The sequence below is a fragment of the Bombina bombina genome, chromosome 4 (genome assembly GCF_027579735.1).
Source record: "Bombina bombina isolate aBomBom1 chromosome 4, aBomBom1.pri, whole genome shotgun sequence".
Lineage (NCBI taxonomy): Eukaryota > Metazoa > Chordata > Amphibia > Anura > Bombinatoridae > Bombina > Bombina bombina.
In genome coordinates this window covers 438,555,021-438,572,527 of record NC_069502.1, presented here as the reverse complement: position 1 = coordinate 438,572,527, position 17,507 = coordinate 438,555,021, and the positions used below count along the sequence as shown (strand labels likewise).

General features: G+C 35.7%; 1 protein-coding gene across 1 annotated transcript in view; it reads left to right on the top strand.

Moving 5' to 3' along the window:
* The window catches only part of LOC128655422 (organic solute transporter subunit alpha-like), an 84,352-nt gene that overhangs the window by 18,048 nt on the left and 48,797 nt on the right, over window positions 1–17,507 (top strand). Inside the window, exon 6 of the mRNA XM_053709055.1 lies at window positions 7,013–7,159. Coding sequence (XP_053565030.1) covers window positions 7,013–7,159 — 147 coding nt within the window. The remainder of the gene's footprint in view (window positions 1–7,012; window positions 7,160–17,507) is intronic.

The following is a 17,507-nucleotide window of genomic DNA, read 5'->3' as shown; positions in this document are numbered from 1 at the left end:
TTTCATTATGCATTTTGATTATAATTATGATGAGATATGATCAATAATTAGAATACAAATTATGTACATTCTTGTGCTTGATAAATCCTTATAAATTAAGGTGTCATCTGTCATTATATACCACATCAAGATTCATGCTGTTGTATAAAAAGCTGCTGTTTTACTATGTGAAGCTGTTATTAATAGTGTTTACAGTACACTTTTATTGAGCATGTTCGCTGAATTTGTCTCAATTTCTATTTATTTATATATTTCAATATATGTCACAAATAATAAAATTACTACTGTAGTGAGTATTGTGGGGAATTTTTAGTGAAGATTTTAACTATGTGACATATCGTGCAGTGATTTCTAGTGCTAGTGTCAAGAACGTTATTAGTTGGTGAACTACTTGGTAGTGATATTGAGAGGGAAGTTAGTGCTGGGCATAGTTGGTTATCATAACTGCTTGTTTAATACAACAGGACAGTTTTGGAAACGATCCTTGGAAATAAAATCTATGTTTTATCTCTATATCTAACATTACATATAATGTTGGGGTGCTAGTATCTGGAAGATTAGTTTATATGAATTACTAAAACGTAAAGCCATGTTACTCTTGGACTTTTGTGGGAAATGAAAAATAAGAACATATATTAAATTCAAAAGGTGGAAAAAAAAGGGGGGGGGGGGCTAAAATTAGCTCTTAAATGTAGATAATACTGTGATTTTGGGATTTGCTATATTCTATAAGTGAACTAAAGTGATATTGGGAAATTCTAAAATTAGAAGATTTATGTGAATAAGGCTCAAATAAATTAAAGAATTTTTCTAAGTCGAGTAAAAGGAAAAATTAGATAGGAGCGAAAACCACTGGTGTATTGAAAGTGAATGATGTGAGACATGTGAAGAGAGTGAGTGAGTTACATTTGTTTTTTTAAAAAGATTCAAAGGGAGGTAGTGAACAAATATGTTTAATTGGATTTATTGTGATAAGTGAATTTAAAATACTTGAGTTTAAAAGAAACTGAATTTGTCATAATTAACACTCAATTATTTTACAAAACAATTCTTGATATTCTGAATAAGATTTATTGCTACAACATTATAGCATGAATCTATAAGGGAAAAAGGACACTTAGTTTCTATTTATCTGAGAATTTTTAGATACAAAGTTTATATAACAGTTTATGTAGTTTTTGTTTTATTTTTGTAATTATAAGAACATGGAGTAATTGTTTTGTTCATTTAAACCTTTTGGATGAACACAATCCATAAGGTATATCCATTTGGTTTCTATTTTTTGGAGGGCCTTCTCTAGGTCTCCTCCTCTTAATCCTAAGGATATCTTTTGGACGCCATAGCATTCCAATTCAGAGGTTTTACAGTGATGATGTTTTAGAAAGTGAGATGCTACAGACGTTAATTTTTTATCTTTTTCAACGTCTTTAGGAGCATTACGAATATTCCGAAGATGTTCCATGACTCTTGTGTGTAGCTTTCTGGTAGTCATGCCTATATAAGTATAGGGACATTTGCATTGGAGGGCATATATAAGTCCCACAGTATTGCAACTTATATATGTTTTAATTTGATGAGATTTGCCGAATCTGTCTACAATAGTTTTTTTCTTTTTCATCATATGGGAGCAGGTTGAACAGCTTCCACAAGGGAACGAGCCTTTCTCAGGGGTTCTGATTGATTTGGTTTTCTTAGTGTAATGACTATGACTTATTCTTTCTTTTAAATTTTTTTTTTTTTTTTTTTTTTTAAATTTTTTTTAAATTTTTTGATCTGCTGAACTGGAAAATAGGTTGAAAGCAAGAGGATACAGCAGAAGATCTATCCTAAAAGCTAAAAAAAGAGCTCAGAATACACCCAGATCTGACCTATTGAAGGTTCGCGCAAAAAAACAGGATAATAAAACAAGATTAGTCCTTACATATAATGATCAATCACAGGAAGTAATCAAAATTATCCAAAACAACTGGCATATATTGCAAGCAGATCCAATTCTAAAAAGTATAATTGGACAGAGAGCAGAAATCAGCTATAGAAGATCAAAAAATTTAAAAGAAAGAATAAGTCATAGTCATTACACTAAGAAAACCAAATCAATCAGAACCCCTGAGAAAGGCTCGTTCCCTTGTGGAAGCTGTTCAACCTGCTCCCATATGATGAAAAAGAAAAAAACTATTGTAGACAGATTCGGCAAATCTCATCAAATTAAAACATATATAAGTTGCAATACTGTGGGACTTATATATGCCCTCCAATGCAAATGTCCCTATACTTATATAGGCATGACTACCAGAAAGCTACACACAAGAGTCATGGAACATCTTCGGAATATTCGTAATGCTCCTAAAGACGTTGAAAAAGATAAAAAATTAACGTCTGTAGCATCTCACTTTCTAAAACATCATCACTGTAAAACCTCTGAATTGGAATGCTATGGCGTCCAAAAGATATCCTTAGGATTAAGAGGAGGAGACCTAGAGAAGGCCCTCCAAAAAATAGAAACCAAATGGATATACCTTATGGATTGTGTTCATCCAAAAGGTTTAAATGAACAAAACAATTACTCCATGTTCTTATAATTACAAAAATAAAACAAAAACTACATAAACTGTTATATAAACTTTGTATCTAAAAATTCTCAGATAAATAGAAACTAAGTGTCCTTTTTCCCTTATAGATTCATGCTATAATGTTGTAGCAATAAATCTTATTCAGAATATCAAGAATTGTTTTGTAAAATAATTGAGTGTTAATTATGACAAATTCAGTTTCTTTTAAACTCAAGTATTTTAAATTCACTTATCACAATAAATCCAATTAAACATATTTGTTCACTACCTCCCTTTGAATCTTTTTAAAAAAACAAATGTAACTCACTCACTCTCTTCACATGTCTCACATCATTCACTTTCAATACACCAGTGGTTTTCGCTCCTATCTAATTTTTCCTTTTACTCGACTTAGAAAAATTCTTTAATTTATTTGAGCCTTATTCACATAAATCTTCTAATTTTAGAATTTCCCAATATCACTTTAGTTCACTTATAGAATATAGCAAATCCCAAAATCACAGTATTATCTACATTTAAGAGCTAATTTTAGCCCCCCCCCTTTTTTTTCCACCTTTTGAATTTAATATATGTTCTTATTTTTCATTTCCCACAAAAGTCCAAGAGTAACATGGCTTTACGTTTTAGTAATTCATATAAACTAATCTTCCAGATACTAGCACCCCAACATTATATGTAATGTTAGATATAGAGATAAAACATAGATTTTATTTCCAAGGATCGTTTCCAAAACTGTCCTGTTGTATTAAACAAGCAGTTATGATAACCAACTATGCCCAGCACTAACTTCCCTCTCAATATCACTACCAAGTAGTTCACCAACTAATAACGTTCTTGACACTAGCACTAGAAATCACTGCACGATATGTCACATAGTTAAAATCTTCACTAAAAATTCCCCACAATACTCACTACAGTAGTAATTTTATTATTTGTGACATATATTGAAATATATAAATAAATAGAAATTGAGACGAATTCAGCGGACATGCTCAATAAAAGTGTACTGTAAACACTATTAATAACAGCTTCACATAGTAAAACAGCAGCTTTTTATACAACAGCATGAATCTTGATGTGGTATATAATGACAGATGACACCTTAATTTATAAGGATTTATCAAGCACAAGAATGTACATAATTTGTATTATAATTATTGATCATATCTCATCATAATTATAATCAAAATGCATAATGAAAAATGATAATAAGTAGAAACTAGATGAACTGATGATACGTTCCCAACAAAAAAGCACGGCATGTACCTAAGATAACAGCCATACTCATTACAATGACATCCGTCAGATAGAGAGAAATGGCTTATGCTTTGATGTAATCATATCATAAGCATCTATTAAGCGTGCCAGAAATTATAATAATCACAAGAAGAAACTTAAACAACATGAAGCCAGCTAGCTATTAATTTGCGCATGACGAGATTCAAATATCCGTCAGTCAATGACCTAAGGATTCTGATTGGTGACCAACCGATGTAAGGGTGGAGCCAAGTTAATAAATTGCCGAAGACGCTTGCGCGCGTCACCCTTTGAAAAAGCCGGTATTGTAAACGGCGAAACATGTTAGGGCAAGGTTGACATGTCTATTTCAACCTAATATGTGTTTTTAAGTTGCAAAATAACATAGAACTCAGATTACTCAATACGAATATTAATTTAAAATAAATGAAAGAATTGAGATTGGGAATTAACTAAGAATTCGGGGAGTAAGAAGTCAATGCTGTTTCAGCAGCCAATACAGCAGTATATTGTAAATTTATGGTTGGGGTTTTTAGAACCAAACAAAACAGTGTTTATAACCTAAGTATCACTATCGTTGGATTAATTTATATTTCAGTACATTTGATATAAGCGAGTAAGATCAAGATTTATATGTTTGTTGCGCTACAATATATCAGTCCTTTAGTATTACTGACTAAGAACACAAGCTAATTTCAATTTATCTCAGGCGCTATACATTATATTTAATATACTGAGACCCAGACATATATGGTCTCTTTTGTTAATGTATTTACCTATAGTTCCTGAGAATTTAAGTGAACCTTAACAAGAAGGAGACCATTTTAGTAAAGTTGTTAAGATTCTGATACATAAGACTTTTACGCTAAAACAAAGTCAGCAGTAATATCTAAGAATAAAAGCCAATCGTAACAGCTTTTAGATTGCATATCAAACTAACACTTTATCCAAAGATAAAAAAACATATTGCTTAAACTATTGGATATATATACAAATAACACCAACTCAACAAACAGTATAGATTGTCAAGATCATTGTAAAAAATAAGAACTACCATTTTTATATATATTCATTTAAAAACATAGTTACTGAAATTGAAAGGAACTCTAAGTTAAGATATTTACTCAGGTGAAAACCAACAGTCACCTCAATATCAACCTTTACTTAAAAGAAGCGAAACTAATATTCAATATTATTGCAGACTGCGATCCAAAAAACACATAATAAATATCTATACTTAATCATAAGACATGCAGAAAAAGCAGCAGAACATGAATTGAGCTAAACATATTACCTTGGTATATTGAGATTACTCTTTTATGTATCAACTAATATAATTTCAAATTACTCCTAATAATTGTAATAAAATTACTCGCAATACCAGCAGTGCTTCAGAAATAAGTCATCCCTCTTAGTACTCTCCACAGTACTCAGAGTACAAAATACCTATACAAGCATAAAGTGTATACATTTTTCGACAATTGCTTTAGAATACTGGGATCAATGACAAGAAACACTAAACAATAGCTGTCTTGTAATTAAGACTTTAGAAATAAGTCATCCCTCTCATTACTTTCTACAGCACTTAGAGTATAAAATACCTACACAAACATATAGTGTATACAATTTTCAATAGTGGCTTTGAATTATTGTAATCAATGACAAGAGACACTAAATAATAGCTCTCTTATAATTAAGACTTATACTGCTCTGCATTTCTGAGTAAGATAGTAATATGTGTTTAGCCACTATTATTATTCTACATTAAATATTGCTTATTACTTTTGCAATTGATTTCAGTCATTATCATTCTTTAATATCATAATCTCAAGATATAGATAAGAATGAGCAATACATCTGTATAATATACCCCAATCTATCATAAATTTACAGAGTAACAATATATAAAAATTCTACTCTCGTGTTAATAAAACCTACTATCAAATATTCTTTTATCTTGGTATTTATACTAAACAAGGTAATTAGATGGCATAGAATCCTCTACAAGAGACGAATATAGGTGCTATTAATACATGTATATATATAGCCAGATACAGTAAAACATTTGCTCGATTGATAAGGAGAGATATATATATATCCAATATCTAGAGATAATTACAACTAGGTATCTGAGCATCAATACACTAATACTGTCTCAATTGTGGACTCCCTCACAAGTGTATAATTACTTGTTTAGTCCAATCTCAATCCCAAGAAGTTCTATGCCAATTTGTGTTTTTAAATTGTATGCAACAGTTGGTGTTTTTAAGTGTTGAAATAAAAGTTAGATTTTAATTTTAGTGATACGCCACCCCACTCTTACTTCCGTCCAATTCATGGTATCATATCACATACAGGGGATTGGAAGTGCTAAACAAATGCATTCTTTTCTCTGAGCCACAAATTCTTATTTTTGGCTCTATTTGCTTAGAATACCAAGGTAGGTTGCGTGCATGTGTCTGGAGAGCTATATGGGAGCAAACACTGCTGCCATCCAGTGCTCTTGCAAATGTATAATATTGTTGAAGCATTCTTACAAAACAACTACCACATCATGCTGCATACACAGGCACGCTCTTAAGACTACCTACATGCTTTTCAACAAAAGACACTAAAAGAACAAAGAAAATGTGAAAATATAAATAAACAGAAATAAATTGGAATATGTTGGGTTTCATGTCCCTTTAACTGTTGCCATATGGACTAATAACTGATGTAATACCATTGCTCTAAATGTTAAATTAAAAATATTACGTTTTTAGCAAGAATGTTAGTCTTGATTTTGGGGCCTACCTATCAGTACAGAAGTTACAACATTAGTTGCTTCTATGAAAAAGACTGCAATAATTATATAACATGAAACTAAAATTCCTTTAATAACGTTCTTTCTAAATGTATAAAATATAGATATGTGATTTTGCTAAATACTAATGTCAATTTCTTTAATAAAATAGCTTCAAAGAGTATTTAAATACTTCCAATACTATTTCCAAAGCCAGCAGTATCTAATTATTTACCAAATAAGGCCTAGTTTCCATTGAGGTGGAAACTGGTGGTAACATAAAAATCTCCATGGACATTAATAGAGATAAATGTTTTTAGCACCAATTTACCACATCAATGCAGACTAGGCCCAAGTATATAACTAAGTGCTGACGGTATCTGTTATCTGCTTTGCTGTTCAGCTCTCCTCTCAGAGTATTGCCCTTTGGATGAATACAAGTCTTGGTTTCTCCACCATCATTGCTCTTTGGCCTATTGGAATACTTTTCCGTCAAGCAAAAGCTCAGCTGGCCGAGCAGAACATGGGGACTAAATTTGCTATTTTCCAGGTAAGAATTTAAATATCAAAATATCATAGTCTGTTTTATTTTCTACTGATTCTCAAGAGCTAAATGGGAGCAGCAATGCCCTGTAGTCCTTTTCCTATAGGCAAAATCTGAGAACAATAAAAACATCAACCAATATAGGCAAAGCAGACAGACTTAAATGGACTCTGTTAGAACATTTCAATGTTAAATTAACGCCCATTTTCACTATGAGTTTAACCTGTACAAAGGGGTTAAACAGATATTTTGTAATGCACTAAGACACAATGCATTGCTGACCATGAGAAGGTCAGGAGCAGAATACAGATGTGTCCACCAATCCATATGTTGCACTGGAACACTGTGTGCATCTGCCAGGCTTGGAACTCTCAAATGCAGGTGTGGACAAAGCACAGGTATCAGTGAAGCAAATGGAGGAGGATAACAAAGCCCAAATCCAATGTATAAACAGACAAAGTCCACCAGCTTCTTGTGTTTAAAAATTACCATTATTATCAGAACACAGGTCCAAAATACAGCAACGTTTCGGGCTAACTCATGCCCTTCATCAGGCTTGGAACACTGTACCTAACACATTTCATATTCATAAAACATTTAACATTATTATTATTTTACCATTGGTTATGTTTGATATCAGCAGTTATAGCATTATTATGTTATGCCATGAAATGTGGTATCTGCATGATGATTTAATTGATAGCATGTGTGATGTCATTAGGGATGTCACACACAAAGTAAATCTCCCGGGGGTTGGGGTGGTTTTAGTTTCAGTGTGACATATAGGCAAACACCTTTTTATAAATATAGGCAAACACCTTTTTATAAATATAGGCAAACACCTTACATACATACAACATACAATTCAGCACATGTTTTTAGCACGCCCATTCTTCTCTCCTCTGTGAACTACTGCATCTGCACAGATTGCCTTTCCTATGTAAACTACATATCAACTACAAGTACATTTCTGTTCACTTACACCTACTTCATTACTACTCCTATTTAAAGGGATATGGCAAAAATGCTTCTAATCACAACTGAAGTACATGCAATTTTAAGCAACTTTCTAATTTACTCATATTATCATTTTTTCTTCATTCTCTTGCTATCTTTATTTAGAAAGCAGGAATATAAAGCTTAGGAGCCGGCCCATTTTAGGTTCAGCACCCTGGATAGAGCTTGTTTATTGGTGGCTACATTAAGCCACCAATAAGCAAGCATAACCTAGGTTCTGAACCAAAAATGGGCCAGCTCCTAAGCTTTACATTCCAGCTTTTTAAATAAAGATAGCAAGAGAATGAAGAAAAATTGATAATAGGAGAAAATTAGAAAGTTTATTAAAATTGCCTGCTCTATCTGAATCATTAAAGATAAAAAATGCGGTTTAGCATCCCTATAACCTGTGCAGCCCCTCCCAATAAAGTTCCTGCTTCCGGTGATTACTTCAGTCTCTAAGCTACTTGTATTCTTGTGTTATTTCTGAACCAAGGGCTCAGTTCAAGACCCACACAACTGTTTGTCAGTCTTAGTCAGCTATTGTGTTTCTACATTTTAAATGTTAATGAGGTTAAGGATAGTTAGAGGATTTATGGCATTAAAGCCAAGTGCTGAATTAGGCACTGTAATATATCAAATTCATTTTAAGAAATAACACTTTTATTAACATATATACAAACGAACAAGTTACCATAATATGGATCATTAAGGAAATGGGTATAGGACTTCCATTCCTAATTGGTCGTAATATAAATAATCCAACAGATAATTTAAAAACAAAGAGGCTAAAAAGGGGCTAGGTGGCCTGGGTAGGGTCCTAAACATGTGAGAGAGTGGTGAAAAGAGAAGATGTATGTGGTGTAAGCAATCAAGCAGAGCAAATAAGCTATGCGCTCAAAGGCGTCCTCCTGCCTGCGCACTGCTGGAATTGAACCCAGTCAGCCGATTTCTAGCTGCTTCCCTATGACTTTTCACACCATTCACACATACACAGTATTATCACAATCCTCTTTATGTGTATTCGTCTAATACAGGGCGTAACTGTGTGGGAAATAATCCCTGTCTAAATTCACTCAATGGCTTGCTAGATAGATATATTTAAGAAACAATGTATCGCAATGTATAAAAACTGTTTAACAACCTAAGTAAGGGGGAAATGCTCAGGACCTTTCTTGTATGTATGTATAGGAGTAGGGTATCACAATAACGTGTCCATTTAGGGTATCACAACAATGTGTCCATTATATGAGAAACAACCCCCCAGGGAAGGATTAAGCTCAAATTGTAGCTAAGAAGCAAGCCGTAGCTCCCACATTAAAGGAACCCTCATGCAGACCACGCCCACCAACACGTTTCGTAACTTGTGCGTAACTTTGTCAGGGCATAGGGACGTCCCAGCCATTCAGTCCGCCTGATATAGTCTCCAGTTGCCATGGTAATGGCATGTGTATACGGAAGTGCTAAACCGCATACAAATTATGGCGATCACGTTTGTGAATTGGTATTCAAATAATGTAAGGCATTTACATATTAATATCCACAGGTTTATGGTCAATGACAAATCTTCTTAAATTGTTTTTATTGGGTACTATCTGTTTGTTACTAACATTAGCAAGACAGTAACTCATGCAAAATAGGCAGAAACAATAATCCATAGTGCGTCACTTTCAGAACGTTTATACTGATCATATTGTTTTTAGACATTTTCACTCATGCAAAGTAAGAAAACATTAACCCTTTATGGAGTCACTATCAGAAAATTTGTACTGACCGTATTATCTCCCGGACCTTATCACTGGTTTGCAAAAACTCATTCAGATTTATTTCATATCTACCACGCATCCCTTATGCAAATTATTTTCCATGCTCTTTCCCCCAAGTATATTTTTATATATGTATTTTGTAATCCTGTTCATTAATTGATCAGATATGTAGAAAGCCTATTGAGTTAATCCTATATTGCAATTTCTCAAGATTCTCATAGAAACTGAATTCATATTTCAAGGATTTTAATGTACTCCAAACATAAGTCATTCTACTTATATTGTTATCATACTCTGTATAAACTTAAGAGGTTAGTACATATGAACTTAAATTAGCATGTGACTAATATCTATATACTCAGGGAGATATCTTTCGCGTTCCCAAATGAATGGTAGAATACAATATACAGTAGTGATAGAAAGAATATCTTAGGATTATAATTGCAAATGATACTGTATAATGTCCACAGTTGACGTACAAATGTTATAGACTTGGGTTATAACCGATGATGACTTTAAAGGAAACTCTTTTAAGAGATTGCTTCAGTCAAACTTTTTGGGGATGCTTACTGTAATTCATGTATCCATCTGCATTCTTTTTGCAGAAGCATTTTATTAATGTCCCCCTTTCTACCCTTTAATTTTAGTTGTTCGATTGCAAAGAAATACACTTGGTATTTATTGTCTTTATGTACTGTGTTCATATGTTTAGCCACTGGTACATTGCGATTCCATTTATATCTCCCATGTGTTCAAGTACTCTTGTACGTAGTTCCCTAGATGTTTCACCCACATAAATCAGGGGGCATTTACACATGGCTACATATATGACTCTCTTTGTTCTGCAGCTAATGAAGTCAATTAATTTGTATTGTTTGCCTGTTTTAGGATGTTCGAAGTGTTTTAGGGGGGACATGCCCTCCCTAACATCTGCGACACCTAACTTCAAGTATTAACCCCTAATCTGCCGACCGGACCTCGCCGCTACTCTAATAAATGTATTAACCCCTAAAGCTAAGTCTAACCCTAACCCTTACACCCCCCTAAGATAAATATAATTTTTATCTAACGAAATAAATTATTTCTTATTAAAAAAATTAATCCTATTTAAAGCTAAATACTTACCTGTAAAATAAACCCTAATATAGCTACAATATAAATAATAATTACATTGTAGCTATTTTAGGATTTATATTTATTTTATAGGCAACTTTGTATTTATTTTAACTAGGTACAATAGCTATTAAATAGTTATTTACTATTTAATAGCTACCTAGTTAAAATAATTACAAAATTACCTGTAAAATAAATCCTAACCTAAGTTACAATTAAACCTAACACTACACTATCAATAAATTAATTAACTAAACTACCTACAATTACCTACAATTAAATCAACTAAACTAAATTACAAAAAAAACCACACTAAATTACAAAAAAAAAAAAAGATTACAAGAATTTTAAACTAATTACACCTACTCTAAGCCCCCTAAAAAAATAACAAAGCCCCCCAAAATAAAAAAATGCCCTACCCTATTCTAAAATAAAAAGTTAACAGCTCTATTACCTTACCAGCCCTTAAAAGGGCTTTTTGCGGGGCATGCCCCAAAGAAATCAGCTCTTTTGCCTGTAAAAAAAAACATACAATACCCCCCCCAACATTACAAACCACCACCCACATACCCCTAATCTAACCCACCCAAACCCCCCTTAAAAAACCTAATCAGAACAGCCAATAGAATGCGAGCTCAATCTGATTGGCTGATTGGATCAGCCAATCCGATTGAACATGAATCTGATTGGCTGATTCAATCAGCCAATAAGATTTTTCCTACCTTAATTCCGATTGGCTGATAGCCAATCGGAATTCGAGGGACGCCATCTTGGATGACGTAATTTAAAGGAACCTTCATTCGGTTTTAGGACATCGGAAGAAGAGGATGGATCCGCGCCGGCTGCTTCAAGATGGACCCGCTCCACTCCGGATGGAAGAAGATAGAAGATGCGCCTGGATGAAGACTTCGGACCCTCTGGAGGACCTCTTCTGGCCGGATAGGATGAAGACTTCGGACCCTCTGGAGGACCTCTTCTGGCCGGATAGGATGAAGACTTCGGACCCTCTTCTGGACGAATCGGATGGTACCCGGCTGGGTGAAGACAAGGTAGGAAGATCTTCAGGGGCTTAGTGTTAGGTTTTTTAAGGGGCGTTTGGGTGGGTTAGAATAGGGGTATGTGGGTGGTGGGTTGTAATGTTGGGGGGGTATTGTATGGTTTTTTTTACAGGCAAAAGAGCTGATTTCTTTGGGGCATGCCCCCCAAAAAGCCCTTTTAAGGGCTGGTAAGGTAATAGAGCTGTTAACTTTTTATTTTAGAATAGGGTAGGGCATTTTTTTATTTTGGGGGGATTTGTTATTTTATTAGGGGGCTTAGAGTAGGTGTAATTAGTTTAAAATTCTTGTAATCTTTTTTTTTTGTAATTTAGTGTTTGTTTGTTTTTGTAATTTAGTTTAGTTGATTTAATTGTAGGTAATTGTAGGTAGTTTAGTTAATTAATTTATTTATAGTGTAGTGTTAGGTTTAATTGTAACTTAGGTTAGGATTTATTTTACAGGTAATTTTGTAATTATTTTAACTAGGTAGCTATTAAATAGTAAATAACTATTTAATAGCTATTGTACCTAGTTAAAATAAATACAAAGTTGCCTGTAAAATAAATATAAATCCTAAAATAGCTACAATGTAATTATTATTTATATTCTAGCTATATTAGGGTTTATTTTACAGGTAAGTATTTAGCTTTAAATAGGATTAATTTTTTTAATAAGAAATAATTTATTTCGTTAGATAAAAATTATATTTAACGGAGGCGGAGCGTGCGGGCGTGCTGAATGGCAGCACCTAACTAGAGCTCCTGAAGTGGCGTCGGCGGGGCTCTCTCTTAGCTCACATAAAACAGTCAGGGATGCCTGAAATCGACCTCTGAATATTTGAGGAGGGTCCGGGGGCCCTTTAACTGCATTCCCGGAGACGTTATATAAAGGGAGGAGGCCGCTAATACTACCGCGGCGTAGGCCGCGTCTGAAGCCGGGACCTAAAGTTTGGGGCGGCGTGACGCATCACAGCCGACAGCGGATAAGAGCAATCATCTGCCTAAAAACGGAGGCCCTATGAGCACTGCACAAGTTAGCCAGAAGTCCGGTAAGAGGCTATATTAATATGAAGCGTGGGGCATGATTTTAACAGCCACAATAACGCGCATCTGACACACTATGCCATAAGCAGGGATTAAGTGTATAAGGCCCCAGGCATCTTCTTCAGCAAGTATATCACTGAAATAAAGGGGCAATTGAAAAAGCTGTGAGACATCCTGCTGTACACTGAAAAGCCTCTCTCACACAGAGATTACCACCACTTATATACCCTCCATTATTTTTTACGCATTCTGCTGCAAGGACAATCTATTTTGTTAACCAACCATACATATTAAGACATCCCTGCATGGTTAAAATCCAGCATGGGGCCTGGCTCTGTCAATGCCTTTTTTAAAAGCACAGAGAATAAAAAGAAGAAGACAGACCAACCTCAGATAGATAGCGAAGACGATGAAATATCAGATAATCCCGATACTATGCATACACCAGAATCTCCCTCTGGCTCACATCTGCAACCAGAAGACGGCCCAGTCACACTAAAGGCTATGGAAGCTCTTATTAATCAGGTTAAATCCTGCATCAAAACTGAGTGCGCTGAGCTGAAAAAAGATATTAATGAGCTGGGTCATTGGGTGGAAACCTTAGAAGGAAACAGAGAAGAGATTATCAAAGAAATCTCGGGCATGTCACACACCATGGAAGATCAGCAGTCACAGATAGCGGATCTAGTCCCCGAATCAGTAAAGAGTGAAGACATAACAGAACATCTACAAAATTTATTCCAATCCCTGGCTATTTCCAATCAAAGAGTAATAGACTTAATACCAATTGAGAGGGCCCACAGATCTCTACGGCCCAAACCCAGTGACAATCAGCCCCCAAGGGACATTATTGTGTGCTTTTCAAGTTATAGAGACAGAGAGAAAATATTCCAGATGGCACGTACTGAGCCCACTTTCTCATATATGGGCGCGAAAATTCAAATTTATCAAGATCTCTCTACTAGAACACTACTACTCAGGAAGGAATTCGCTCACTTCACTACCCACCTACGATCTCTCAAAATTCCTTACAGATGGGGTTTTCCTGTATCAATACAAATTATCAAGAATGGAAGGCGGTATGAATGCTCTACTACAGGAGAAATTGCTGACTTTTGCCAACTTCTGGACATCCCGGCTCCTGAGACCACACTGCCTCAATCATCAAAACTTACTGCGCCCCCGCCAAAGCCACAGAGAAGACTCTGGTCTGAAATCATCAGCAAACAGCGTCTTAAAAAGCCCTGTATTGACATTACTAGCAAAGAGGCTCTCGCAGAAAGTATAACCAACTGAACCTGATCATTGGAGGTCGTGAGTATATGGGTCCACATGTCTGCCCACTCATACTGACTTTGTGTGCTACAGATCATTCTCAGTCACAAATGAAAGACGCTCTCTAAAAATGCTATTATATACTGTTTAAAGTATCTTTGGGCCTCGGCCTAGCTGCCCCTGGTTAGCCGAGGGGGCCCTGTCGGGCCACATTTTTCCTCCTTTTTTCTCTAGTTCTTACCTTACTTTAACCTCTCTCTTTCTTTACACAACCTACCTGTAAAGATTCACCCTTCCTTCATCTTCTCCCTTTCGATTTTCCTTCTTTTCCTTTCTACACGTCAGGAAATTCTCAACTACTATTGTTATTTGGTTAAGATTACTGTTTAAAAGTATTTCATTTTTGTTTGTTGCTTTTTACTTGTTGAATTGTTTTTTCAGTTTACAGGATATAACACATCGTATTAGACCGCTAAGGTTACTTGCTGTTAAAATACTAAAAGTTATAATATTATGTCAGATCACCCCCAGCCTAGCCAGTTCAAGCTCTCCACACAGAATGTTAAGGGTTTTCTCTCCCCACAGAAGCGCTCCATAGCCTTTCACGATTTTTACAAAAAGAACATCGATATTATTATGATACAAGAGACCCATTTAAAAAAATCTACTGAACCCACCCTCTCAAGGCTCTACTATGACCAGCATTTTTTATGTTCAGGCCCGACAAGGCATAATGGAGTCTGTATATCATTTAGGAAAGGTTCCTCCTTTGAGTTATTAAACAAACATTTAGACAAGGAGGGTCGCTTTTTAATTATAACGGGGTTGTACTTTGGCAGGCTTATCACTCTAGTTAACGTATATGCTCCCAATTGCCCCAAGCCCTCCTTCTTTCGCACAGTGATTAACCAGACTATAGACATCTCGAAAGGCCCAATATTCCTCAGTGGAGACCTAAATTTCCCTGTTAACCCCATGTTAGACACATCTTTGGGCAGGTCTTATATTAGGAACTCCCAGATCAGATCCATTTGGAAAGCAATAAGCACTCTCCCTCTCTTTGACACTTGGAGAACCACTCACCCAAATACCAGGGACTTCACTTTTTTCTCAAATCCCCAGCGCTCCTATACTCGTCTTGATTATATTTTTTGTGAACAGCGGATGCTCACCTCGCTTATAGACTCGAGGCTTCATCACATTTCCTGGTCAGACCATATCATGGTCTGTTCCACGTTTTTGTGGTCCACTAAACCACGACACCAACACTGTTGGAAGCTAAACGACCACATTTTATTAGACCCCTTGATAACCACAGATCTGGCCTGAAAAAAACCACAGAATTCTTCTCATTTAATAACTCCACAGCTACCTCAGCCATCAACAATTGGGAAGCATATAAATGTTACATAAGGGGGGTGATTATGGGCCACACGCACAGACAACGTAAGCAACGATCAGCTATGTTTGATTCTCTTTCATCTGAATTTAAGACCTGCGAAAGTGCGTTAAAGAGTAACCCCAGATCATCACTATTACTGCAGAAATCACAACAGGCTAGGGAAGACTTAAATCATTACTTAATTAAGAATGCACATATGAGGGCGCTTACATCCAAATCAAAGTTTTTTGTTGAAAACAACAAATCGGGGTGTTTATTGGCGAGATCTTTGAAGAAGAAGAGATATAAAACCTACATATCTAAAATCACAGATTCCAAAGATGTTACCCACTCTGATAACGCAGCAATTGTTAATCAATTTGCAGCATACTATACCTCACTATACAATCTTCCGAACACACACTTGGAAAATAAGCACAATAGTATAAATACATACTTGGAACAGGCCCTGCTTCCAACATTATCAGACTCAGATAGAGAAGCATTAGACACGCAATTTTCAATACAGGAGGTCCTGTTAGCCATAAGAGACCTCCCACAGGGGAAAGCCCCTGGCCCCGACGGCTTTACTCCCAAATATTACCACTTTTTCAAATCCCTTCTGGGTCCCCATTTGCTAGAAATGTATAATTCCTTTGACCAATGTACGCATCTCCCATCTACGCTCCTGGAAGCTACAATCTCAGTAATCCCTAAACCAGGCAAACCCCCAGATAAGGTTACTAATTACCGCCCTATATCCCTAATAAATGTAGACATCAAATTATATGCTAAGCTATTGGCCACGAGAATTAGTAAATATTTACCGTCCCTAGTACATGCTGACCAGGTCGGCTTTATCCCTGGTAGGGAGGCTAAGGAGAACACCATCCGAGTTTTACATACCCTATTCTCTGCTGCAAATTCTAACTCACCCCTAGTCCTACTCTCCACAGATGCCGAGAAGGCCTTTGACAGGGTGGACTGGGATTTTCTCTGGTCCGCTCTGTCAAGGTTTGGATTTTCCCAAGTAATGATCTCACGTATTAAAGCCCTATATAGCAACCCCTCGGCATATGTTAACGCGAACAACACCCTTTCACAAAAGATTATTATAAATAACGGCACACGGCAGGGATGCCCCCTTTCGCCTTTGTTGTTCGCCCTAGTGGTGGAGATGCTCGCCGCCAGGATAAGGAGTAACCCTCTTATACAGGGTGTCACTTTTGGAGAGCTCCATCAGAAGTGTCTGCTATATGCGGATGATATCATATTCACACTGAGCTCCCCCTGTACGTCCCTATCAGCCCTCCTTGAAGAGCTGGAGGAGTATAGAAGAGTCTCTAACTTTTCAATTAATATGGAAAAATCGATGATACTCCCAGTACACTTAAATGCAGAAGACACACACTACATTAACACCCACACCTCTTTTCAGATAACTTTGAAAATTAAATATTTAGGAATTGATATCTCTCCTACTCATACAGAATTATTCAATCTTAACTATGTCCCCCTTCAAATAGAAACAGATAAGTCATTGGAGACCTGGCATAAACAAGGCCATCTTTCATGGATGGGACGCATTAATGCATTAAAAATGAATATCCTTCCCAAATTCCTTTACTTATTTCAAGTCCTTCCCCTAGATCTCCCCATACAATACCTGCTGAAACAACAGAGAAAATTTGACCGATTTATTTGGTCACATAAAAGACCCAGAGTAAACAGAGACACATTGTT